Genomic DNA, 27,834 nt, shown 5'->3' with positions numbered 1-27,834 from the left:
AGCAGGTCTGAACTATCCTTGTTTCTGCGTTGAATACGTTCCCAGTCGAGTCCAATCAGCAAATTAGCAAAATCATGTAGCTGACCTTGTATACACACTTAACCTTCTTGTCTGCGTGTGTGTGAGTTTGTGAGAGAGTGCAGTTCATTTGCCGTTTCTTGCCTGTTGGTCATGCTCTGGTTTGCATATCAGATGAATCATCTTTCCGAGGCGTTGGGTCACAGTTAAATTGAACATCTTGGAACCAATTTATTCCATTAGGAGCTCCGAGTCCAGCACCGGAATACTGACAGCCAATTTCAGCTCCTCTAAAGCGTCAAGCATGAAGGAACCGCGACAAAAGATGATAGATTTAGCCAGACAATACACACACCACTGGCATCAGGTGTGTGCGTGTGGGCGCGTTTCTATGTTTGAGCGGGTTTATGGAGTAAGATCTCACAATGCTGCCGCGATTTTATGTCTCTCTCATCAATTGTACCTCATTCATAAATGACTTCGGATTTTAAAAGACTGCTAAAATCCTCTCACAACACGGCGTGAGGTCTCATAAAGAGGCCGTAATTGAGGACGAGCTCCGACACGTGTCAACACATCCATTACTGAGCGCTGAAAGCGCTTCGACACTCGTCTAATCCCTTCTATTCTCTGTCACTAGCCTTTGTGTGTCCACTTCATTTTCCTTCGTTTGAACAGAGAACACGCTGAAAAAAACCTCTTGTCTGTGCTAAAGAAAGTCAAACGCTGTTCAAACTGCCTTTGTGAGAAAAGGGTTTAAATTATGGAGCACTTTTGGAGGACTTAAAATCATCCAAAAGAAGTTAGAACTAAAGGCGGAGAGGATTTTTAAAAGGTATATCTACCTTTTTTTTTGCAACGCGGAAGTAAGCCGTTTCATTTGAATGCGTGAAACTTCCAATTCATTAGCCGCTAGTAAACTAGAAGACGTGTAAACCTGCCAGCTTGTTTTTAATTGTGATAATACATTAAATTAATTTGAAAACAAATAACAGTTTGCAATTTCAAGCAACATCAGGCTGTATTTCTACAGGTAAAATAGAGGGTTTGCACCTACGTCACATTTTGGTCAGTTACCCAGATACTTGCAATACTCGGATGTAAACAACAGCATGGATTACGCGGTTAAAGGAGAAGTCCACTTCCAGAACAACAATTCACAAATAATTTACTCACCCCCTTGTCATCTAAGATGTTCATGTCTTTCTGTCTTCAGTCGTGAAAAAATCATGGTTTTTGAGGAAAACATTTCAGGATTTTTCTCCATATAATGGACTTCATTGAACTTCCAAAATGTAGTTTAAATGCAGCTTCAAAGGGCTCTAAATGATCCCAGCCGAGGAAGAAGGGTCTTATCTAGCGAATCGGTCAATTTTTTTTGGAAAATAAAAATTTGTATACTTTTTAAGCACAAAAGCTTGTGCAGCACAGGCTCTGGGATGCGCGTTCACGATGCTACATACTATTGAATCACGTCGAAAGGTCATGCAGAACTACAGACCCAGTGTTTACAAAGCGAACATGCAAAGACTAAGAAAGTGCAAGTAAGTCAAACGCTGTTTACAAACAAAAAGCTACAATGATGTCCTCCTCTCAAGTTGTAGGAGAAAATAAGATGGAGTTTTTCACCATACTCAGTGCATAGACGATGAACTTACACAATTCGTAGTAGTGATGGAAAGTTCGGATCATTTTACCGAATCTGACCTTTGAGTCTCATTCAGCAAAATGAACGAATGTTTTTTCAAGTCATTTCATTCATTTCAGCAAAATATAACTAAAATGTTACGTGTTACTTCCCTAACACATCTACTGCTTACACAAGCGTTGATCACACTACAAACAAGACAAACCTATAATGCTATAAGCAACAAAAAAATTACCTGGGTCTTTAGTCTATGATTCGCTCACCTCACCTCTTATCTGACAAGTTTTCAGGTTTGAGTTGTTCGTTCATCATGTGACAGTCTCATAAGATGAACGAACGACTCGAAAAACCCAAAGACTCGAAACAGGTGAACTAATTCCAGTGCAAAACTTAACAGGATGTTGCGCATGTGCAACTGAATGAATCACTCCCCGAGATGACTCATTCTTCCTGAGTCACATTAAAGATTTGTTAAAAATGAAAGAATCATTCAAAAACTATCCATTACAAATTCATAGCATCGTGTACGTGCATCCCAGAGCCTGTGCCACACAAGCCTTTGTGTTTAAAAATTTCAAAAAACTTATTTTTCGAAAAAAATGACACATCGTTTCGTTAGATAAGACACTTCTTCCTCGGCTGGGATCGTTTAGAGCCATTTGAAGCTGAAATGTTTTCCTCAAAAGCCATAATTTCTTTACGACTGAAGACAGAAAGACATGAACATCTTGGATGACAAGAGGGTGAGTAAATTATTTGTAAATTGTTGTTCTGGAAGTGGACTTCTCCTTTAACATACTACTGAAAGTTGTTCTGCTAATTTATGCTGTTTAAACCATGGAAAAATGTGTGGAAGCTGCTAATTCTTATAGAGAAGGACTTAGTAAGCAGGAAAGGGTGCAATAGTTTGACAACCTAAAGTTAGTAGGTGGTAAAGATACGTACGAGCAGTATTAATTAAGATTTTAGCCTAATATTTCACCTACCTGCCTGGAAATGATAAGAACAAACACAAATGTTGTCAAGAATCATGCCCTGGAAATCCTGGTTCAGTTTGGCCAACCACAAACGCCTTTTGGTCCTCCTTCTCTATGATTTGTTGGCAGTCTAGTATACTCCAAATGTTTGTCCTGGTCCAACCGATTAGTACAGCCTAAAACATGACAATAATTGACCATTTTCAGCAGCAATAATCAGCAAAATATGCAAGTTTTGTTTGTTTCAGTAGCATTGTTTACATTTAAGGCTGCACGTTAAATCGCATGCGATTATTGCGCACATCTCCTCAGTAAAGCCGGGTCTGTGATTAGTAGTAAATCTCAATCATATGCATTCAGCTGGAGCAGCAGTAAATGCACAGAGCTGTAAATCACTGACAAGCTTCCAAAAACCAACCTGACCACCTTAAGCTACTATGACCTGGTTTTTCCAACAGGAACTGTGCTGCAAATCACTCTATCGCACACTTTATTTAATTTAGTCCTTCAGTGTGATTATTATCCTGATCTTAACAGGAAGACTGAATCTGGCTTCAGAAATGAAGTAGATTTATGATTTATTAATATCCAATTTCTCCCCGCTGCACACCTACAGGACGAATCTGATAATGTAGGAGTGATAGAGAGATGGAGAGAGATGGATTTTGCAACATGGAAATGAGAATAAAGATGACTCTTTAACAAATACAGATTATGCAACTCTATTCACTATGAACACGTTACAATTGAACCGAATCTAATGGTTTAGTCTGAGGCTTTCAAGCACAAGCCGTACAGCACAAGTAAAGACACAAACCATCTCATGAAAATTCATAATCATGCCTAATAGTGAGGTTACAGAATATTTGTAAATATTCTCATTGCAGGCTAACTTATTCTGGCAAAGAGCTACTTGTCAAATAATGTGTCTTAAGTACACACCCACAATAGGGGAACTGAAACTTTTTAATGGGATCTAAATATCACACGACACCAGAGTTTTGAAATAAAAACAGGGTTTTCAGTGTTTCCAGAAAGTCTTTGTTCTCAAGGACCGGAAACTCCAAAGTAGTGTGGACCGCAGCGAAAGTTACGCATTTTAAACAAAAACGCACTAGTGAATTCTCGTATTCAGTCATGGGATTCAAAGCAACATATTTGGTTCTGCTCATGTGTGTCGCCATCATCCTCACCAGCACTAAAGATCAGAATCATTCACGATCTAATCCTGACATATTCTGTCCTAATGCTCCTCTGCAGATGTGGACTTACCCATCACGCAAAGGTAGGTGACCGCCTTTGGCCCCCAAAAGCCAAGGGCCTCTTAAAATGCTTTTTTATATGAGATGTGCATTAAGTTGAAGGAGTTGCCCCAATGGTTTCCTCTACAAATACCATTACAAACATAACAAACAATCAACTTTTAACCATAAAAACCATTAAAAGGTGGTTTCTGTAGTGTTTTGATACATATTCCAATAGAATTTATTGGATTTTAACAAGCCAATAGAAGGTGACCAATTACCAGTAGAGACCAACAAGGTCCATTACAGTTTCCATTAAAACCAATACAAGTCCCATTATAACCAGTAAAACCAATACAAATTTTGTGATGGTAACTATTGTTTTTTGTTGTTGTTGTTGTTGTTGTTTTAGCTGAGAAACATGCCTATTGTGTATCCTGCTTGTAGCAAAAGACAATACCATGCATTTGAAGGTGTAATTAAATATTGAGCAACAGTGTATATTATGTTTATCGTTTTAAATGCCGCTAAGAATTCCCTTTTCATTATTTTTTTTCAGTTTCATTTAAATTTGTAGTTAAAATAATTACAAATAAATGTTTTTTAAAGTTTAGAATGAGACAGCCTTGTTTGATGGCATTTTAATTTTATCAGAGAAAGCACCGTTTTCGCGCTTTGTTACAGCAGTTACCAGGGAAACCGCTATATTTCTGACGTTCCAAAAGCGCCTCCTACTGGCAGAAAATGAATGTTCATTTTGTTCTGTTTTAAGCAATATAATAAACAATACTTCTGACTCATCCCTTAAAAAAAAATAATTTAAGGCTCAGTTGTGAAGTTTATTATGTTATTTAATTTATTTATCCACCTTGCTCTTCAGGTTAGCAATAAAATAAAAATGATGATTAGATTGGATTAGATTGTGCTGCATTAATTTGAAGTCTTTCCACTCCCTTTATGAATTTGTGTTGTTACAAATTACAAAATGTAATGTTGACTTATAACATATAAACATATAAGTATAAACAGCAGTGTCATGAGCTTTTATACGAGGATTTAATTGACACAAATACAGACATAGTGAATTTTGCCTTTGTTCCAGGACCTCGCCGTGACACTTGCTGTAGGACCGTTTTAGAGAAAATCCCACGGCGCATTCTGCGATTAGTTACCAGTTGTGAGATGCAGAGGAATTATGGAGCCTGTCCCATCAGGGCATTGATGTGAGTGTTTAACATACAGAAACATAAATGACATATAAATCATCTGCTTTTGTATTTACTGTGTTTACTGCTTTTCAGATTACATATCAGAAACAGGCCAATCTGTGCACATCCCAGAATGTTGAAGAAACTGAAGAAGATTCACGAAACCGGCTTAAATGCAAACAGGAAATGAATGAACATGATTGTGCAATCTGTTTATAATCCAAGTGGAAGTGATACAGTTTCAATATTTTGCTGCCTATTTTTCAGCTGACAGTACCAAACATTATGCAGGTTACTACAATATACAGTATATATTCTTTGTATGCTCTGCTTTTTAATGAAATAAAACCATTTTTTCACTTTTGATTATATGTTGGTGACTGTTCATACCATTGTTGCTCCCAAGTGTCTCAAAGACAGTCAGTCCCTTAATGCAGAATCACTCAGATCTAGACTAGAGTTGCACTGCCACCTAGGGGTGTCCTTTGGTGTTGCTGCTTTTACTTCACTATCCAACTAAGCAGGTCAAACATTGTTTAAGATCAGGAGTAACACATTCAGTCACGAGTTAGTATATATGTAGTGTACGATACTGAACATGGAATAGCAAATATACACCAACATGTACACACATGCACAGACATATTACAAACACACACTGGAGTTAATGGGTGAAATGTGACAGCAGTGTAATAAATGCGGCTTAAAAACCTTTACACCTGTCAAGGGTGTCTGAGCCACATTATTATGATTCCTCTATTCTTATTCACTCATATTCAAGGATTTGCTGTGGTTTTGAGCTCCTCAAGGCCTGTCAGGATTAAAGAAACACAAAACTCAAGACAAACGCCTTTTCTATAAAAACATATGGTACTAATACCAAGGTACTTAGTTTGGAAGCTTGTTTCCGTCACTGAATTAAAAAAAAAGGTTGTTGCGACTTTTTATCTCACAATTCTGACTGTTTTTTTTTCAATTGCAATTGTGAGGTATAAACTCAGAATTGCAAAAAACTTACAATTCTGACTTTTTACTCATAGTCAAACTCATAGTTGCGAGAAATAAAGTCAGAATTGAGGTAAAAACGTGCAATTCTGACTTTTTTATCAGAATTGCATGATATAAACTCACAAACTTATATTATGATATTATAATAATTATGATATAAACGTATAATTGCGAGAAATAGAATTGAGATAAAAACACGCAATTCTGACTTTTTTCTGAGAATTGCATGATATAAACACACAATTGCAAGTTATAAAGTCAAAAATGTATAAATAAAGTCAAAATTGCGACTTCTTCTCAGAAATGCATGATATAAACTCATAATTCCAAAATATACATGTCCAATTCAAACTTTTTCTAAAAAAATCGTAATTGTGAGTTATAAAACTCACAGATATAATCTTAAAATTTAGAAAAGTCAAATTTGACTTAGAAATGCAAGATATAAACTTGCAATTGCAAGTTATGAAGTCAGAATTGTGAGATATAAACTTACAATTCTGACTTTTTTCTCAAAATAGCGTGAAATAAACTTGCAAGTAAATATAAAGTAAAAATGATATGAATAAACTCATAATATAAACTCAAAATTTATAAAGTCATGTCCAATTCAAAAACTATTTACAGTTGCAAGAAATAAAGTTAGAATTGTGAGATCAACGTACAATTTTTTTTTTTAAATTGCATGATATAAACTCGTAATTGTGAGTTATAAAGTCAGAAATGCATAATATAAACTTGCAATTGAGAGTTTGCGAACTATAAACTTACAATTCAGACTTTTTTCTCAAAATAGCGTGATATAAACTTATGAGTATGAGTTATAAAAATTGCAATATATAAACTCGAAATTTTGACTTTTTTCTCAAATTGCATATAAACTCACAATTGTGATTTATTAAGTGAGAATTGCACGATATAAACTTACGTTTTATTAACTTAAAGTCAGACTTGCTGATTTCAGAAATGCGTGATATAAACACAATTGTGAGAAATAAAGTCAGAATTAGGTATAAATATACAATTCTGACTTTTTTCTCAAAATTGCATAACAAATTCACATTTGCGAGAAAAAAAGTCAGAATTGCAAGATAAAAACTCACAATTCTGACTTTTTTTCTCATTGTGTGATATAAACTCACAATTGTTAGTTATGAAGTCAGAATTATGATATAAACACAATCGCAAAAAATAAAGTCAAAGTTGTGAGATATAAACTTGCAGTTGTGAGTTATGAAGTCCAATTTTGAGGGCTTTGACTTTAAACTCGCAGTTGTGAGTTTATATGACATTTATATCTTTGGCATATATATATATATATATATATATATATATATATATATATATATATGCGCTGTTTGAAAGTTTGGGATCAGTAAGACTTTTAATGTTTTTTTAAGAAGTTTCTTTTGCTCACCAAGGCTGATTTATTTGATGAAAAATACAGAAAAAACAATAATATTGTGAAATTTTATTACAATTTAAAATTACATTTTTCTATTTCAATATACTTAAAAATATGATTTATTCCTGCAAGTCAAAGCTGAGTTTTCATCATCATTACTCCAGTCTTTAGTGTCACATGACCCTTTAGAAATCTTTTTAATATGCTGATTTATTATTAATGTTGGAATATATTAGTAATATTTCTGGTGAATAAAAAGTTAAAAAGAACAGCATTAATTCAAAATATAAATCATTTCTAACAGTATAAGTCTTTATTATTATATTTTTTATTAATTTAACACATCCTTGCTGAACAAAATGATCAATTTCTTTCACCCCAGACTTAAATTTTAAATTTGTATTGTATATTTTTTGGCTGAAAAATGAATTGAAAACATACAGATGAATTTCTGGTCCCCAAACGTTCTAATTATTTCCTAACTGAAATAAAAAAGCAGATATTTAAGCTTTCATTGTGGTCTCAGACTTTCAGATCGCACTTCATGTCATGAACACTGAATGATTAAGATGTTAATTTGTCCAAACTCGTTGTCTTATCCACTCAAATGCAATCGCACACACTCGAGCGCTCCAGCGGTCAGAAAGGCATAACCGTGGTTATTTTTACAGAACCAATAACAAGTCCTTTATTTGAAAGGCACAGTGTTTGGACTTGCATAAGTGAAAAGGTCAGAGCGCCGGCGAGAGCTGAAACAGATTCAAAAACCCAGAGTGAAGTGATTGAACGCTGCAGTCTGAGACTCAAAAGAGCTGTGCTGAGATGAAGGTCAAACTCAAGTCTGAAATGATTTCCAAAGATACTTCATCTTGCACAATATTTATGGAGTCCGGCCTTAAATGCCAAGACAGGAAGTGAGTTCTTGAGCGCTTAGGCGGTGGTCTGCGTTCCCGTCGCAGAACTGCATGAACTTCTTGGCACAGCGGCGAGGACGCAGAGTTCTGCGGAGAAGGAGACGCAACGGACGCGATTCCCGCTCGCTCAGAAGCCCATCGGCATCTGCGTCCAGCCGCGTAAAGTACAGACGGAGAGTTTGAACGGATGAGAAAGAGGCCGGAGAGGTGAGGACATGAGGACGGGCCTCAGGTGTCCTGAGAGACAAGAACAACATCAGACACTTTACACAAAACTCAAGTCATGATGGACGTTCTAGATCAACATGTTTTCTAGATCTGCCACAAAGCTGAGAATGTAGAAATGCATTTAAAACATTTTTTTTGTAGGATTTTTATTAGTTTATTTTTGAATATTTCTATTTAACTTTGTTTACAATTAATTATATTACATACTTTTTTTTAAATACAATGGATGATTTTTAATTATCATGTTTAAATCATGTTTTTTCATGAAATATTAATATTATGACTTTCTTTTTATCTTTCTATTTAGCTTTAATCATATTTATTATCGTTTTAGTCATACATAGTATTTAGTCATTTTATTTCATTTAGTTGCCAAGGCAAGAATTCTAATTTAAATTTTTTTTTTAATCAACTGTTTGTATTTATTATTTTAAAAATATTTTTCGCTTTATTTATATATTAATTTTAGTTTCATGTAGTTGCCAAGATAACATTTTTTAAAATTGTAGTTTTTCATAACATTTTTTAAAATTGTAGTTTTTGAATTTTTAATCATTTGCATTATTATTATTATTTGTTTCTATTTAACTTTATTTATATATTTATTTTGGTTTTAGTAATTTAAACTTGTTTTATTTTATGTAGTGGCCAATGATTTCTAATTTTCATATTTTAATTATGTTTTTTCATCAAATATTTATATTATTACTTTCTTTTTATATTTATATTTCGCTTTATTTATATATTTATTTCAGTGTTAGTCATTTACACTTACACTTTTATTTTATTTAGTTGCCAGGGCAAGATTTCTAATTTTCATTTTTTATCAAATATTTGTATTTATTATTTTTTTAATATTTCTTTTTAGTTTTATTTATATATTTATTTCAGTTTAAGTGATTTAAACTTGTTTTATTTTATGTAGTGGCCAAGGCAAGTTTTCTAATTTTCATTTTTTATTTTTTTTCCATCAAATATTTGTATTATTATTATTTGTAAAATATTTCTGTTTAGCTTTATTCATATATTTATTTCCGTTTTAGTAATTTTAGTACTACAATTAATTTTTTTTTTTTTTTAGGTTTTTAAGTTTTAGTTTTTCATCTAATATTTGTATTTTATTTTAATTCATTTTAGCATTATATTAATCAACAAAAACGGTCACAAACTGACATTTCAGCATGTTTAACGACTTTCATTGAAACGCCGCTTGTTGATTCAACGTAGAAAACCATTCAATGGTAAATAGCTGTAAAAAGGTTAACAAAATGCTTATTAATCAATAATTTAACTGAATTCATCTATGTTGAAAAGACATTAAAAAAAGTCACAATATCAACGTTGACTGGAAATGCAAATTCAAAACAAAATTCAAGTGATTCAAACTTGATGCATGCTGTTGATTCACTCATATATAAACACTGAAATGTTGTCTGGGAGCAGATCAATGTTATGAAAGGGTCACAGAGTGATCGTTTACTCTGATGACTCAATATCGTGACGTCTAATGACTGTAATATCTGGTGACTGTAATCAGTGGGTGCGTCTCTAACCTGTAAACAGAAGACTGAGTCCCACTTTCAACTTTCTGCTGAAATGCTTGCATTAAACTCTTCAGAAAGTCTGGCTTTCGTACACTTGGACAACCTATACAAACACAGACAGATATCGTGAATGAAATCTGTGATATATATATATATATATAGTAGAGAATCAGATAGGCTAAGATCTGAGCTGTTGGTTGTATTTAAATTTATTGTCTAATCATATTCACATGGCAGATCCTTAAATGTGCACTACCAGTCAAAAGGTTTTCAATTTATTTTAAGGAGGTCTTTTTTGCTCACCAAGCTTGCATTTATTTGATTTGAAGTACAGCAAAAACAGTACAATTTTGAGAGATTTTTATTTTTAAAAAATAACTGTTTTCTATTTTAATATATTTTAAAATGTGATTTATTCCTGTGATTTCAAAGCTGAATTTTTAGCATCATTACTCCAGTCACATGATTCTTTAGAAATCATTCTAATATTCTAATTTGTGGCTCAAAAACATTTATTATTATTATTGTTTAAAAAAAAACAGCTGAGTAGAATTTTATCAGGATTCTTTGATGAATAGAAAGTTCAGAAAAACAGCACTTATCTGAAATAGAAATCTTTTGCAACATTATAAATGTCTTTATCATCACTTTTGATCAATTTAAAGCATCCCTGTTAAATAAAAGTATTGATTTCTATAATTTCTAACAAAAGCTTTTTATTTCAGATAAATGCTGATTTTTGGATCTTTCTATTCATCACAGAATCTTGAAAAAAATCTACTCAACTGTTTTAAATATTGATAATAATAATAAATGTTTCTTGAACAGCATATTAGAATGATTTCTGAAGGATCATGTGACACTGAAGACTGAAGTAATGATGCTGAAAATTCAGCTTTGATCACAGAAATAAATTACATTTTAACATATATTCAAATAGAAAACAGTTATTTTAAATAGTAAAAATGTTTCAAAATTTTACTGTTTTGCTGTATTTTGGATCAAATAAATGCAGGCTTTAGAAAACAATAAAACTTACTGTTCAAAAACTTTTGACTGGTAGTGTACTTACGATAAAAATATGATTTACAAACAAAAAAGTGCTACAATATTGACATTTTGGTGGTACTTCACCCTTACATAAATGCCCATGAGTCCCATAGTATCTATGGAAGCGAAAAAAAGGATTGTGGAGGAAAAAAAGTCATAATTGTGAGATATTAACTCAGAACTGAGTCATAAACTTGCAATTCTGAGAAAATTTGGGAGAGAATACTTTTACAATTCTGGGGTTGTATATTACAATTACACAGATATAAAGAATTGTGAGGGGAAAAGTCCACATTTTTATTCCTTGACTGAAATAAACTTCCCCAGCTCCCTTGTATAAACATCTTGAACATGTCTGGATTTAGAAGAGCAAATGCATTTTTTCCCACCACAGGATTTGTTGTTTTAACATTCTTCCCTGTCTGCATGCCACTTATCTAATCCAGATTGAGATCTGACCTGAGAGAGTAGTTTGTGTGTAGCTGTTGTTGATGATGAGCGTGTGTGTTTCCCGAGCGCTGCAGTCAGGCAGTTGGTTCCTGCACACAGTAAAAAATTATGTGGAGTTTTCTACACTCACTCACTCACTCACACTCTCTGACACACACACATAATCTTACATGGCTGAAGTGCCCGGGATGGGCCGTCCTGAGTCCACTCTCACACACCAGCAGTATCCTGTGTTGCTGTGGCACTGAACAGCTCTGTACCGCCCGTCTGCACTGCATTCTGGAACAAACCGCTTTTCTGAGCCCTGAGTGGCCACTTCAGCAAGTAAGGACATTCGCTCATGTTTACAAGTCTTGAGAGAATCTGCAAAGGAAGAAACAGAACAAATTCAGCCTTCAAAACACTCAGATAAAGCTTTGATCGTCTTTCTATCTCACCTGCAGGTCGTCTGACGGAACGGTTTCCATTCGGGTCCGAGTTCAGCAGGATTGTCACCCAAAATGGAGGCACTGTGACTCCTGGATACATATATATAAGCAATAATAATATTAAGTATAAGCACAAAGTATAAGGTAAGAATAAAGTAATTAACACTGAACGCTCACCAGCAGTGGTCAGAACAGAGCGCTGGTCAGGATCAGGAGTGGAGCGCCACTGAATGTTTCGCTCTAAACCCAGAAAGCAAATGTCAGATATTGGGATGCTTATTTAATTGTACTGCAATAATTGTGTGTGTGCGTTCTTACTTGTTTGCACAAATTCAGTTTCCTGAGCCATCTGACCTTCAACACAGATAATCATAATTGAGACATAAGTGAAAACCAATTCGATTTATATTGTATATTTTGTGAAGAAAAGTTTGGTTCTAGAGATGTTTTCATCTCATTTTACTACTCGAACATCCAATCATTTAAAAAATCCCGAACAAAGGTATCTAAAATTAAAACAATAATAAAACTAAACTTAAATAATAATAATAATAATAATAATAATAATAATATTTGATGAAAAAATAACATTTTAAAAATGAAAATGAGAATTTTTTACCTTGGCAACTACATGAAATAGAACAAGTAAAATAAAATAAAAAATATAAATAAAGCTAAAAATAAATATTAAAAAAATGAATAAATACAAATATTTGATATGAAAAAAAAAAAAAAAAAAAAAAAAAAAAATTAGACATCTTGCCCTGGCAACCACATAAAATAAAACAAGTTTAAATGACTAAAACGGAAATAAATATATAAATAAAGTTAAATAGAAACAAATACTAATAATAATAATAATAATAATAATGCAAATATTTGATGAAAAACTACAATTTTAAAAATGGAAATTAGAAATCTTGCCTTGGCAACTAAATGAAATAAAACAACTAAATACTACGTATTACTATGACTTAAACTATAATAAACATAAATAAAACTAAATAGACAGATAAAAAGAAAGTCATAATATTAATATTTTATGAAAAAACATGATAATCTTGCATTGTGTAGTAAAAAAAATATGTAATATAATTAATTGTAAATAAAGTTAAAGAGAAATATAAGAAAATACACTAATAAAAATCATACTAAAAAATATTTTAAATGCATTTCTACATTCTCAGCTTTGTGGCAGATCTAGAAAACATGTTGATCTAGAACGTCCATCATGATTTGAGTTTTGTGTAAAGTGTCTGATGTTGTTCTTGTCTCTCAGAATGGGCTTTCAGTAATATCTGAGTGAAACGAACTCATTTAACTTAGTTAATTCACTGTTTGGTTTTAAAGTGTACAGTAGTTGATTCTACTTTCAAACAGAACTCACTAGTGCAGTTGGGCCGCAGGTGTAAGACAGAGCTTCCGCTCACAGGAATCCCATCAGGAGAAGAGCACCAGCAGTAACCTGTCTGATTGTGACACTGCACCTAGAGGTCAAAGGTCATGAGACGTCACACCATATGAAATACTGTCAGTTACTCTGAACTAAGTTGCTAGACTTTAGCATCACAATACCTCTGTGTAGGTTCCATCAGCTTTGCATTCTGGGATAAAGCCGGCGAAGGAATCAGAACGAGCACTGGCCCGCAGAGCTTGAGATCGAGCCAGCTGACATTTAGACCTCAGTGCATCTCCTGACAAACACAAACAATTCCTGACTTTTAAAAAGCCTCAACTGAGAGCAGATGTTTTGCCTGTGATGAATCTCACCTGTGCACGTTGACAATGCGGCCGTCCTCAGCTGCCTGTTGATGCACTGCGCACGCTGGAAAGAGCACAAAGATATATACATTCGGCCGTTGCTGCCACACACAACTTGATGGCGCCCTCTAGCACAATCCACCACGCACGCCTGACGCCAATGCTCGTCCAACACCAGCAACTATAATTAGAGAACGGGAGGGGGTCAGCTGCTTTACATCTGGCTGAAAGTGAAAGGCTAGTCTGTGTAAAAACTCTCAAAAAAATGGGAAACATGGTGTCTGGCTGAAGAACAGCAGGCTACTGTCGTGGAAGGTGATGGGAGACGTTTTAGACACACCAATGAAAGATTCATATTTATGCACTCTCTCAAAGGACAGATTTTCTTGTTGAAGGTACGCAAAGAGAGCATATTTATATTTTAAATAGATTAAATATTTAAAAAATACTCTCCTGCAACTGAATTTGGATTTGTGTACTTTGGTGAACTTTGGTCAGATGGCAGCCCTCAATCTGAATTGGCCAATATCAGAGCATACGTTTTCCAATTATAACAGTAACAATCTTTCTATGCCAGATTCTAAAAAATACATCAGAGATGTAGTGTGGAAAAAAAAAACAGCCAAACAGTTAAGAATTATAATAGCAGAGGTTCCATTACCCAAGAATATCCCAAACATATGTGGCTGTGTTTACTGAATCCATGAAAAGAATAGAGCAGTGTGTCCTTTAATGAGGCCCGAGAGAGAGCGCTTGCAAAATGGCTTGCACATGTTCACATTTGTGGAAACATCTCCATCTCTGATGAGTGTGTACATGCGCACATGTTCTATATGCAACCCATCATTACTGAGAAACCATGAAAACTTTCAGTTCTGGAAAAATCCCAGAAAAATATTTGCCTAATTTTCCACAACATGCTGTAAAGGGCAAGTCATGACCCATCAGATTTAGAATTTATCCTGTTTCTTCTCAATTTTGTCATGAATTATGTACAATAGGGTCTCTTTGTGTGTATGCCAGTATGCAGTCCAAGTTACACAGCTATTGAAAAGACCTATTTTTAACAAATTTATATGTAAAAAAGGGTTTAATATAATATCAATTCTAATATGTGACCCTCGACCACAAAACCAGTCATAAGGGTCAATTTTTTTCAATTTAGACTTGAAGAGTTCAGATGCAAAACCAGCTAAAAGCCATCTCGGTCAAAAATGAGATAGTGATACTGAGTGAATGTTCTCGACACATATTATACGTCCATCAAATACTTTTACTTCAAACTTGCTAAAATCCCGTCCTCAGCCCAATCCGAAGTACCGGTACTTACACAGAAACCTATATAACCGATTCTGATAAAAATGCATTTTTTAAAGAAAGACGTCAGATGGATTTAGGGGCTTTTGCATCTGAACTCTTCATTTATACATCATCTGAAAGCTGAATAAATGTTTTCCACTGATGTATGGTTTGTTAGGAAAAGACAATATTTGGTCAAGATACAACTATTTGAAAATCTGGAATCTGAGAGTGCAAAAAACTACCTTTAAAGTAGTTCAAATTAAGTTCTTAGCAATGCATATTACTTAAAAAAAAAAAAAAACAAGTTTTGATATTTTTACGGTAGGAAATTTGCAAAATATCTTGATGGAACATATTTACTTAACATCCTAATGTTTTTAGGCATAATAGAAAAATCAATAATTTCGACCTATGCAATGTATTGTTGGCTTTTGCTACAAATATGCCTGTGCTACTTATGACTGGTTTTGTGGTCCAGGGTCATATATTTCAATGATATTTCAATGAGTCAAGGTACTAAAGTAACTCTTAATTTTTTGGACTCTAGGTTTTGCATTTCCCTGTACGCTTACTGATGCTGATTTGCCAAAATCATCAGGGTGGAAGCTTTCCACACCTTCACAGTCCAATTTCAATGTGAAACAGCAAATGAAACATTGAAAGTGACATGGACATGGTTGCGCTTAAACCTGCTCCTGCCAAGTGTGCAGTAACAAACACAGAAAGTCAACGATGTCTCTGTTGGAGAACAAGGCAGCACTGTAGACACGAGGCATGTCTAACAATTTTATAACTGTGAATGAAAATATATAGGCAGTCTGAGTGGCCTCAGGTGGTTGGTTTAGTAATGAATGAGAGATGTGGTGCCACTTTGCTGACAGGTGTGCATATTTTGAATTTAATGCCAATATTTTTTGTCTTTAACATATGGGCCTTGTAAAAACAGGGTGATTATAAAGAAATAAAATCTGTATTCCTGTCGCTTTTAGACAAAAACTCTTATAGTCTGCTCAGATTTATGTGCCTTGTGGCATTTCATATTTCCAGGTGGCTTTTTGCAGGTTAACAGGTGCATGTTTTGACATGGAAATTTATGACAGAGCGATACTATAATACATAGAAATTATTAATTAAACCCTTTTTTAGTTTGCTAGGGTTACATGTTAAATATTCATTATTTGTGAAGAAAAATAAGACAAATTATTAGACATATAATTGTATCATTTAGACAGATAAGTTTAGCAAATGTATTCGTTTATCTGTCAATCTGACCTTTTCAGAAAATTTGTCCTAAGCCTCTTGCATCTGTAAAAAATATTACAAAACTATACATTTCACACACGCAAGATTAAATTATTATTTTCGTCTCCAGTCGTAAGTTTACCTGCTTTTCGTCCGTCATCTTCACTGAATCTGACAACAGAAAGATGAGCAGTACGCGACAGGTGAACATCAAAACCAGCATGATTCCAGCCACAACAGCCCAAGCTCTGAGACCGGTCACGCTCTTCCCGCCAGCGTGTGAATTTAAACACAAGGCGCGCGTCCTCTCCACAGTAACGGCCAGGATTCAGAGGTTAAAGCCCGCGCTTACTCAGGTTGTCATAGCAGCCTAACCGTTCGCCTAATTCGACGAGTTCTTCGACGACGACAATCAACAGACAGGCGATAAAAACTACCAAAATAATACAAACTTAAACACGGTATGTCTTCAGTAGTATTTCACTCATGTTGTTTGGGGAACTGAATACAACCGACTGTACTGACTTCACATTTTCACACAGGAACTCCTCCTCGGGACGGCTAGGAGGATGGTAAGTTAACTCTCTATTGGTCCTCACCTGCCTAAAGTGTTTAATAGAGCGACTGATTTCTTGTTAAATTTTTATATGACTATAATAGCACATGTGACCCTGGACCACAAAACCAGCTATATTTCCACTGATGTATGGTTTGTTAGGATAGGACAATATTTGGCCAGGATACAACTATTTGAAAATCTGCAATCTCAGGGTGCAAAAAAAAAAAAAAAAAAAAAAAAAAAAAAAAAAAATCAAAATACTGAGAAAATCACCTTGAAAGTTGTCCAAATGAAGCAATGCATATTGCTGATCAAAAATTACGTTTTGGTATATTGGTATTGCTACAAATTTACCTGTCTTATGTAAGACCAGGTGCACATTTAGTATCTGGCTAATTTGAGCCTTCTTAAAATAATGTTTCAACATTTTACAAATTGAGCACCATCCACAACGTGCAAGGATAATGCAGATTACCACAAAATGTTCTTTTTAGGAAAAAATAAAAATAACACTAATACAGTAATACACCAAATCTGTCACAGTATGGATCATAATCTGAAAGATTCATTGCTAATCAATATTTTGTCACTAATGTTGTTGATAGAACTTGTAATAAAAAAGTTAAGCTCCAGAGAGACAAAATCAAATGATTGGTTGAAAAGCTCAAGCAAGCAGGGACACAGACAAATAATTCAAAGTGGTAATATTTTATAAGGAAACTTTATGTGTGCATGTGAAATTCACTTTTCATCTTGACAGAAAGCAGTTTTTGCAAATTTCCAGTACAGCAGATAACGTTTGATATTAAAGAGTACAAAAGAAAAAAAATCAGAATTCCAAATGCTTTTATTCAACTTTGCAGACGTAAGAGCAGGCTTTTGGTCCAAGTCTGTTCAAATTTTCTGAAGCCCATCAGCCCAACCCTATTCCCTCCCTCTACCCTTAATTTGTTCTCACTTCAATTCAACACTTTCGATTGCAAATCACCCCCGCCGTTCATTACAGAGCATGGTTGGTATTGGATACATGATTGCATAGATTTGTTAGACAGTAATTTAAATTTAATTAAGACATAATGGAATGTTCATTAAGACTTCAGCTCTCCCACTCCTTCCCCTCAACCTCCAGAGCTGTACGATGGGTCCCTGCCCCTCCCTGTAGAAAGAGAAAAAACGAGTGTACAACAAAAGAAAAGGAAAAAATGAGTGGGAGAGAGAGCAACCTGCAACTACCAGGCACATTGTACTTATTTCTGACTATATAAAATTCTCTTTTCCACTGTTGATTCAGCAGCTGTGTATTCATAGGCTCTAGTGGAGGATCACTACAAGGCTATGCTGCTTACATCAGCACTGAAGCTCTCACATGGACATTCAGTAATATCTGAGAAACAATTAGAGATGGATGGCAGATGGACATTAGTTACAGTTAATCTACTTGAGTCAGGGAATCAATAAGAGAACGCTGTATGGTTGATTAGGGATAGAAAAAAAAACATAAATCGACTGGGAATTTTTGTAGCTTCACTCTTCAACCCCTCAAAAAAGAAACAGACCAGTAGCTACTCAAACCTGCCTACAGTACTCCGCAGGGGTGAAACTGCTCACTTTATAATCTTTGCTTATGACCTGAAGCCCTGGGTAGTCCGACAGTTCTGCGTACTGGAAAATAAGTATGTACAGCGTAGAATCCCGCTAACTCAAAATTGCTGGAGAGGAGAGAAATAAAAAAAAAAAAGGAAGGAAAAAGCTGAGGTTAGATTTTCAAAGAGTTCCGCCGATCCAGCAAAATGGGTTAAGAGGGCATGTCACAAATTCCCTATCAAAACACTTGAGTCTTTCTGTCCATTTTCCTACGATATACAGCTTCGCTATATGCCAAATAAGAGATTCCAACCCCAAACCAATCCTCCCACCCCACCAACTCTAGCAAGAAAACATCAAAATTAAAACAAAGAAAATAGCATGTTAACTGGAAAAGCTTGGGCCCTCCCCACCAGGGTAGAGGGTGCAGGTTAAGTGTCTAGGCGTAGACTGAAGCCAAAGCTGATTCTTTAAGCTCTCTTTAGTTCCATCCCAGAACAACCTAGTAGATTTATTAATAATTAACAATTTAACAAGCCCACTGGCTTAACATCAACGGTTACTGCTGGTGAGAAATCACTTGAAAGCTGGAAAAAACACATCAAGTTCTTTCATAGTACGCATGTCATTTTAAGAGGAACGGAAGGAGATTAAAGAACCTGAGCTGTGGCTACAGTCCAAAGCCACACACCCTCTTCCCTTGACACTGAATCTGCAATATTAAACTTCTCTTTTTTCTTCTATCCTACATCTTTCCTTAAGCTCTCCAAGACCAACATGTTTAACACAGAATCAAAAGGTTATTCCTCAATGCATGGCAAGCTTCATCAACAGTTATTAGCTCTTCCAACAATGCCATGGTAACCCCCTTCCCCCAAACATCTATCCCCCCCCTCCCCCTCAGGTGTGCTATGAAGTCCCATTTCCAACACTCTTAAATATCTTCCTCTTCCTCAGGAGCACTGATCTCTTTAAGGACTGGATGGTTGAGAGAAAGACAGATGCGGCTCCATCCAGTGCTCTCATCTATCTAGTCTGTGAGAAGATCAGCACTGATGCAGGAGAGAGAACTGCTCCGGAGTTCTGGAGTTGGCCCTTAGAGGTCGCTCTCCCCATACAGAGCGGTGGAGAAGGACATGTAGTCAAGAGCACCCGGCACCGCGTCGGGGCCAGAGTATGGTGCCATTCGGGCAATGCAGTACTCTGCCTGGTCGGGAGGAAGCTCACGCCTCAACTCCTCAGCTGTGATGTAGTTCTGAAAAGCAGAATAGGCAAGGGATAGGTTGAAGTCTCGGACAACAAGAACTTTGGACACTCTCGGAGGGATGTCCTGGCGTGCACATTCATACCTTGTCTCCAGCCAGGATCTTAAATGAGGCGATGACCTGGTCAGCGGTGTCTGTGTCAGTTGTTTCCCTTGACATGAAGTCAATGAAAGCCTGGAAGGTCACTGCGCCGCTGTTGTTGGGGTCAACAATGCCCATAATACGAGCAAATTCAGCATCACCCTGAAGAATAGAGGTTAGAGGTTAACCCAGAAAAACCAGGAGAAGAGTCTTGAGAAGCAAAGTTAGAAACCATATTTGACGCAAATGAAAACAAGGCTGTAAGAAACTGTCGGCTCAATGCATTGATTTCAAGACATGAATGGTTACCTGAATGGTAAACCCCAAAGTACCCAGTAGTACAACCCATTTACATCTATCCCTCAGCTCCATTTTCATTTGAGCCAAATTAGTATTGCATCTAAGGTGCTTGACTATGGTCTATTACAGAGGTTCTCAACTCTGGCCTGTGAGTTTAGCTCCAACCTTGATCAAGCTTAAAGTTTCTAGTGATCCTAAAGAACTTGATTAACTTGTTGAGGTGTGTTTGATTAGGGTTGGAGCTAAACTCGTCGGGAAAATGGATCTTGCGGGCTAGAGTTGAGAACCCCTGGTCTATTACAAGGTGGCCACCTCTGGTTCTGGACAGCCATAGTCCTGCAGAGTTTTGCTTCAACCATGATAAAACCTCTTACTGTAGCCTTCTAGTAATTCTTAGATCCTGATTGGCTTGTTCAGGGGTGTTTGAGTTGTTAGGGATGAAGCAAAACTCTTTAGGACTGTGGCTCTTTAGAACCAGAGTTGGCCACCCCTGGTCTATTAGGATCTATTCAAGGGATGTGCAACTTTGGTCCTGGAGGGCCACTGTCCTCCACAGTTTAGCTCCAACCCTAATCAAACACTCCTGAACAAGCTAATCAATGTCTTTAAGATCACTAGGCAGGTGTGTTCGATTAGGGTTAAATCTAAACTCTGCAGGACACCGGCCCTCCAGAACCAAAGTTGCCCATCCCTGATCTATTCAGTAATTGTTTTTGTTCTTTTACAGATCTTAACCTAAAATTATAAATAAAAAAAAAAAAAAAAGTGTATATATATATATATATATATATATATATATATATATATATATATATATATATATATATATATATATATATATATATAAATAAAGTAACCAACAATATCCAACAAAACAGATTATTTTTAACAGCAGGCAAAAGCAGGAGTTCAGGAGAAACTGTTGCTGTAGATTGAGAAAGGAGGTAGCAGTACCAGGCTGTTCCCAGTGGAAATGAGCAGTGCGCGGAAATCATCGCTGTCCATTATCCCCGTGCGCTTCTACAGTTCGCAAAGGGAAGGATGAGAAAAGAAACAGGAAGGATGCATGTGGAAAGCAGAGAATTTGGGGAGATGAAGAGGTTGTACGCAAACAGAAGAGTTTGAGTTTGAAGAGAGGAATCAGAATGAATTTGTACAGAAGACAAGTAAGAGAAGGAGGGAAGTTACAGCAAGGACAAGTAAAGAAAACAAAAAGAAAAAGGAAGCAGTGAGAAACATAAAACATGAAAGCAAAACCTTAGCTGACCTGCAGAGGGCACCTTTTCAAGCAGCAGCACAACAGGTGAGTGAGGGAGTTAGTGAGTGATGGAATGAATGAGTGATGCGGCACGCACACACATACACACAGACAGACGGCAACCATCGTAATCCTTTCTTCACTGGGCGTGCTCATACCTGCTTGTCGTTTTCTACGTCGTAACCCAGACTGATCAAACAAGCCTTGAACTCCTCGGCGTGCAAGACACCACTGTGGTCCTGTGGTGAGCCAATCACGCAAGGGGCCGCAGTGGATGAACCAATCAGAGCATGCAGATTAGGGTTGATGATACCGATACGCAATGACACAACAGCACGTGTGGGATGAAGGCAGTGGCATGACATAAAAAAGATGGAGACAAAAAATTGTGGATGTCAGACACATGGACTGATGGCTAAACACGTCTAATAAAACACAAGTATGGCAGTGAGGGACCCGATTACATATGAATGTCAGACATAACATTCAGCTCAGAAAATTAGAGAGCCATTATGAAAGCACTATATCAATTTCTCTCCTTTATTCTAACATAAAACCCCCTCATTATTTCACTTCCACTAGACTATATTTACGTAATAGGTACAGGTGGCACATTTCATGTCAGAGGTGTTTGACGCACAGTATATTTCAGACGTTTTCCCTCCCATTAGTGCCAGAGTAAGTGGAGAAAATTGAGCAATGGACCAAATATTAAACAGTCTAACCAAAATTTTAAACTGAGGTCCATTTTTGTCATGCATCAATCACCCTGAAATTAAACACAGACATTCACCTTGACATAAGCAGCGTGGACTTAATTTTCCATATTATTCTTTATATATACACTTTAATCCACTGCAATGTATTTTAGTGGCGTGCCGCTCAGATGTCTTTGCTAACACAGGTTCAAACACATAAACCCTATTCAGAAGAACAGTTCACTCAAAAATGATCTTGTAATTTCCAAACGATGTGGGAAAACAAGATGTTAGACTATCCATTCTCATTCACACTGGGACATATTCAATTTTGGAGCAAGAAGACATCAAGTTTGACATAAGTGATGCAAAACGCCCAATGCTTTCGTTAAAAATGACAGTTTGAGTGATCCATTTCTCTACTACACTAACCTTGAATGACATTCATGCTCTTACAAATACTTATTCTTTCACCTAAATTAACTTAACTCCATTTCACACAAGAGTTAATCATGCAAATGAGTTCCTGACCTTGTCGAAGTGATTGAAGGACGTGCGGTACTCGTGAAGCTGCTCCTGGCTGATGCCTTTAGCATCACGAGTCAGAATCTGGTTCTCGATCTCATTAATGGTGCGGGCAATTGTAGTAAGCAATTGCTCCCAACCAACACGAAGGTGCTATAGAGGAGTAAAAGGCAATGGTAAAACTGTCAAGAAACAACACAGCTAGGAATTGTAAACACTTGACATTAACAGTACATCTATGGTTCCTCCATAGTTTCAACATGGTTTCAAAATGTGTGCATTTGCATATGCGTACCTCCATAGTGTAAGCAGTGTATTTGTTGTCAAATATAAGTGCTTCCTGAATGAGCTGATGGTCTCCCTCCAGTTGGTCAATTTTAGGTTTGTATTCGATGATGCTCTGCTCATACTGACGGAGGTGGGTCAGCTGATCTTCCAGCGTTCCATTCATCTCAATTGATATCCGGCCAATCTCCTACAAACATCATGCCATGGAGACAGATGAATCATACTTTTCTTCTTCAAAAAATGTTAACATCATCAAGCTACACAAACAGATGCAACAATACCTCCATCTTATTTTGGATCCATGGTCCAATCATGTTGGCCTGGTTGGCAAACTGGCGTCTGAGATGGTCATTAGACTGCTGACGTCCGAGTTCTTCCTGAAGAGCCTGATCACGCTGTGGAACCAGTTGCTGCACCTGCACATTGACACGAGATAGCATCAATACACGCATACTCAACTGATTTGTAAAACTACACCCACACACCTGGAGGAAGCAATGTCTCGTTCACAATACAAACAGATCTTACCTTCTCCCACTTCTTGTCAATGCTCTGAGGGGTGATGGTGGTGTAAGGATTGTTTCCTGCCAGTTTGATGCCATTGTACTGTGCGATTTTCTGAACTTCAGCCTGGATGGCCTGGATAGCTTCCCGCTCTTTATTCGCCTCTGGAAGAGTTGATTTGAACTGGTCGTGAGCTGTTATCAGTCCCTACAAATAGAGAAAGACGTTGGAGAAAGGATTCTTGCATCCAGCACATTACTGTTCCCTTCACCTCATTCTGAAATCTATGACTATCCAGAGATATCCATTTCAGAAGTGAAGCAAGATGAAAAGATTACAAATGCAAAACATTTTGCAGTACCTGGATTTCCTCGATGTTGTGTACAATGAACATGTCCTGAAGGTCCTCCATGGCTCCCTCCATCCAGTTGTTGAATGGCGCTGCTCTCTTGGCATACTCCAGGTACAGCTCATCAATAGACTCCAGCTGTTTCTCTGTTCTCTGTAGAGCAGATAAACACACAGTCAGCATGATAAAATGTAGAAATATGCCAGAAAGTGTCTCTTCGAGAAAGCACACATACCTCGAGGGACTCTCTGCGACTCTGTGTGAGGGAACCCAGAGCATCCCATTGTTCACAGATCTTCTGACAGCGTGCATTAACGCTCGGGGAGTCGTAGTAGTCCAGCTCACTATAATAGAGGCACAGAAGAGTTTGAACATTTCCCTTACAACCTAAATTTTATATTTGATTAATTAGCCCTTTTCTCACTTGAGCTCCTGTGCAATGGCGGCAATCTGCTCCACTCTGTCCTGGTGGGCGGCAAGGTCACTTTCGAATGCCTCATGCTTCTTCAGGAGAGCTTTGATCTCAGACAGAGATGCAGTCTCATAGTCCTTCTGTGTTAGCATGGCCTCCTTACCTACACACAAACAAACACAGTTCAATTTAGATGTATAAAGATCATCTGATCCTCAAAACTTTTGCTTGGCTGACAAGGCTCTGCAGTCATAAAAATCAAAACACTGATGAAAGAGTCATCAAGGAGCAGCCTCTCGGTGTATAGCAAGAACAATTGGTGTATTAATGTAGGTTAGGGATGTCCAAACTCTGTCCTGTAGGGCCACTGTCCTCCAACTCACCTCAACACTCCGGCCTGGAAATTTCTAGTATGTCTAGTAAGACCTTGATTAGCTGGTTCAGGTGTGTTTAACTTGGGTTGGAGCTAAACTATAGGACAGTGGCCCTCCAGGAACAGGAATGGACACACTGCTTTATGTGAATATGAATAATTGTCAAAAGCATCAGTAATTTCAGGGGTAGTTTCTGTATCCATACCATCTGTCCAGCTTTCATGGATGGCTGCTTTCTGACGGAACTTTTCTGCAAGATGGTCAAGTCTCTCCAAGCGACGGATCTCATTCAGTAGCCACTCTTCATAGCCTTTCTCGGCCCCTTCCAGTTTATGCCAAGCACCATTAATGTCCTAGAGAAAAAGTGAAAACTTTTCAGCCAAATGCCTTTCAGAATTGAGACAATGGTCCAACAACAGAGGTTTAGAATGAACAAGTTTCAACACTAAAACTCATACGTTTCATCAAAGCGATAAAGCAAAAAGAACTTATGGTTTATAAATTGAATTGTGCAAGTATTAAGCTTGTTTCTTACGGACACCATGCGCCCCTCAGATGGCATAAAGGCTGGTCGGTTGCTCAGACGGAGTTTGGTCTGCAATGTGTTGAAGTTGATCTCCAGCTGACACTTCTCCTGAACTTTGGGTGGTTTGTGAACGCGGCGGTAATCACGGAAATCTTCCAACTTCTGCTGCATCTCTGTCATGGTTTTCTCTGGAGCACGGTTTTCCAACCATGGAATTGTCCTACGAATCCACTCCAACAGCTATAAGAAAAAAAGCATGCAAAGAAATAAATAGAGGATCAATAGAACACACATACTCTGGGTAATTTGTCTAGAAATAGGTCTACTTAAATATTAAATTATCTACTTAAATATCACACAAACTCACATCGCTGGCCAGTTTTTCATAGTCCTCCATCAGGTGCTCGTTCTCCTGATTGACCGCCAACACCTTGCAAATACGATTGGCTGCGGTCTCAGCCTATCGCAGAAGAGGACAATCGTATTACATCACGCCATTTTCTAATTCTGAAATTTATCCATACATTCTAAAAACACTGAACAGCACAATGTTTACTACACTAATATGTAGTGTATACCATATGTTTAAAGTATTCTGATACAGTATACACTTCAATTAAGAGGTACAAAAATAAGTGTTTAGAACTGTAAATGTCAAGATGCTGCTTTAGTTTACACAGGAAAGAAATTCTGAACTATCCAGTATTTAATGGTTTTTGGTTTGGTGGGTTTAGCAAAAAGTGCCTCAAAATTACATTCAAACACACGCAAATGATGTACTGAGCACACAATGAAACAAAATTCCAAGTGTTGTAAGTTAATAATGTGCTATACACACAATAACATGCGTAAAATGAAATAAAGATCGAGTTAAACATCAACATTACATATTTCACTTGTAAGCTCTTTTTTAAACTAATTGACATTTCATGCAAACACCAAAACTGGTTAGTTTCGAAAACGTGTAGTCTAGCTGAAAAAATCCACATGCTATTTGTAAAATCAAATCTGCATTCTCAATTTTTTATACCACCAGTGGAGGATCTCTTCAGGGTTCTCTACAGCATTAACTAACGCTGAAACACAGAAAGTGTTCAAAACACTTGTGTAAAATGCTAAAGCACATTTAAACAATTATGATTCTAAGAGTCTGGCTTCACTTTAAATGGAAAACATCTAGCTTATGCAGCACCAAAACTTTACAGAAAAGTACTGTTTAATCTAATGGTGGATTTAACATGACTAACAAACATAATACATGACGTGCTTGTGTAGACAGATAAACAACACTAAACATCTAAGAACCAAAAAAGCAACCATAGTGTTTTAAATGTGAGCTATACTGTGAATTGCATTATGATTTTCATATTTACACTCAGCACTGTCCTCAACGGTTTCAAACTTTATCAGTGAGTGCAAATATGAAACATCAAACAATGAAATTCACTATTGCAGCATTTAAAGAAGGTTGTGATAGCCAGTAAACCCATTGAGGATATTAAATGACTACAGAACCATTAGAAAATAAGTGCGTATGTGAAAAAGGGTGAGAGCAATGGTTTGAGTGTAGTGAAGCCCAAAGCTGTGATGAATCAAACCCAGTCAGTGGCCTTAACTCTGAAGTCACGTTCACACCTGGTTCAGTTTACAAATTGGATTACTAATGGAAGTATCAACTGGCTACAAATCTGACATTCAGATTATTACGGCTGGATTCTTTTCACCATTTAAGACTCAATATTTGACTCAAAGTACTGAAATAAAACAATGGATCATGATAACAAGGCATCCACTGAAATATCCAGAACAAGTCAGTGGCGAGCCAACCAGAGGGTAAATATGGCGAGCCAACCAGAGGGTAAACCCATATTGAATAAAAACGCTCTTTATTTGACTTGGTTACATTTATGTATATTATTGTAAGGGCAACAACTACAAGAATTTTGAAATGGCTAACCTAGTACTACATTAGCAACCAACATTAGGGAATAGGGAACATTTACTGTTAGTCTTTTACTCTTGTAACACATCTGATTGGAGCAAAGTACAATGAACCAAGACGAGAACTCAGGTATGAAGGCACCTTAAGAGTTTCAAGGCCAGCAGTCAGGGGTCAAAGGTTTCTCACCTTCTGAGCACCTGAGAAGGCGTGATAGAAACAGGAGACGTAGGTCATAATAGCCTTCTCATCCGGCCGCAGAGTGCCCACGATATCTATAGCAAAGCCAGCGGAAAAAGAGAGAGAGAAAGAGACAGAAGTGAAGCAAAGCAACCCAAAGCCTGTGTGTCCCCACCAAGAGAGGAGGGGATGGTTATGCATTTTATGGGCTCCCCATTCAAAGGGAAATGGGGTTTGGAGTCCTGTGTTAAATCCCTGGCAACCCGCAAAGTAAGAGAAAGAGCCAATCCGCTGTTGAGAAAAAGAGTCGTAGGCCAAGGGAGGATGGGTTAAAACACCAGCTCCCCTCTTTGGTTATTCCAGCATTGGTGGAAAAAGCCATGCTGAAGAGGGGATGATGAGGGGTCAAGGGTTAGGGGTCATGGGGTACCTTCTGGGCTCCAGAAAAGGCATGGTAGAAACTGGACACATAGGTCATTATGGCTTTCTCATCTGGACGTGCTGTATTCACAATGTCTGCAGGGAAACAAGAGTTATAGACACACACATGCACATGATGCAACTC

At 36.8% G+C, this 27,834-nt stretch overlaps 3 protein-coding genes across 4 annotated transcripts in view; 1 reads left to right on the top strand and 2 right to left on the bottom strand.

The window, feature by feature from the left end:
- Positions 1-3,633: 3,633 nt before the first annotated feature.
- Positions 3,634-5,459, top strand: ccl27a (chemokine (C-C motif) ligand 27a). The gene is made up of 3 exons (XM_051129632.1): positions 3,634-3,928; positions 4,990-5,110; positions 5,189-5,459. The coding sequence occupies exons 1-3, from the start codon at positions 3,781-3,783 to the stop codon at positions 5,283-5,285; spliced, it is 366 nt and encodes a 121-aa protein (XP_050985589.1). The 5' UTR covers positions 3,634-3,780; the 3' UTR covers positions 5,286-5,459.
- A 2,057-nt stretch (positions 5,460-7,516) lies between these two features.
- On the bottom strand, positions 7,517-17,233 carry LOC127177424 (SPARC-related modular calcium-binding protein 1-like). Its single transcript, XM_051129698.1, has 11 exons — positions 16,570-17,233; positions 13,893-14,064; positions 13,698-13,816; positions 13,510-13,609; positions 12,441-12,476; positions 12,300-12,362; positions 12,132-12,212; positions 11,865-12,057; positions 11,704-11,783; positions 10,204-10,297; positions 7,517-8,659 (listed from the first exon to the last, which is right to left on the bottom strand). Exons 1-11 carry the CDS (start codon positions 16,648-16,650, stop codon positions 8,404-8,406), a joined length of 1,275 nt encoding a protein of 424 aa, XP_050985655.1. The 5' UTR covers positions 16,651-17,233; the 3' UTR covers positions 7,517-8,403.
- Positions 17,234-17,678: 445 nt separating this feature from the next.
- actn4 (actinin, alpha 4) overlaps positions 17,679-27,834 on the bottom strand; it is a 51,785-nt gene continuing 41,629 nt past the window's right edge. The window contains exons 8-21 of one of the 2 annotated variants that reach the window (XM_051128737.1): positions 27,700-27,785; positions 25,518-25,610; positions 25,160-25,390; positions 24,830-24,977; positions 24,263-24,413; positions 24,074-24,182; positions 23,851-23,991; positions 23,514-23,696; positions 23,267-23,401; positions 22,993-23,172; positions 22,704-22,850; positions 21,633-21,713; positions 19,920-20,078; positions 17,679-19,825 (exon numbers count right to left, since the gene is read on the bottom strand). In XM_051128737.1, the coding sequence (XP_050984694.1) occupies positions 19,667-19,825; positions 19,920-20,078; positions 21,633-21,713; positions 22,704-22,850; positions 22,993-23,172; positions 23,267-23,401; positions 23,514-23,696; positions 23,851-23,991; positions 24,074-24,182; positions 24,263-24,413; positions 24,830-24,977; positions 25,160-25,390; positions 25,518-25,610; positions 27,700-27,785 (2,003 nt within the window). In that variant the 3' untranslated portion in view covers positions 17,679-19,666. Of the gene's footprint in view, positions 19,826-19,919; positions 20,079-21,632; positions 21,714-22,703; positions 22,851-22,992; positions 23,173-23,266; positions 23,402-23,513; positions 23,697-23,850; positions 23,992-24,073; positions 24,183-24,262; positions 24,414-24,829; positions 24,978-25,159; positions 25,391-25,517; positions 25,611-27,278; positions 27,365-27,699; positions 27,786-27,834 lie in introns of both variants that reach the window. The other variant, XM_051128738.1, reaches the window with a different exon arrangement.

This window comes from Labeo rohita, chromosome 15, assembly GCF_022985175.1.
Source record: "Labeo rohita strain BAU-BD-2019 chromosome 15, IGBB_LRoh.1.0, whole genome shotgun sequence".
NCBI classification, from domain to species: domain Eukaryota; kingdom Metazoa; phylum Chordata; class Actinopteri; order Cypriniformes; family Cyprinidae; genus Labeo; species Labeo rohita.
The sequence above is the reverse complement of the archived record's forward strand: the minus strand, read 5'-3'. Positions and strand labels throughout refer to the sequence as shown.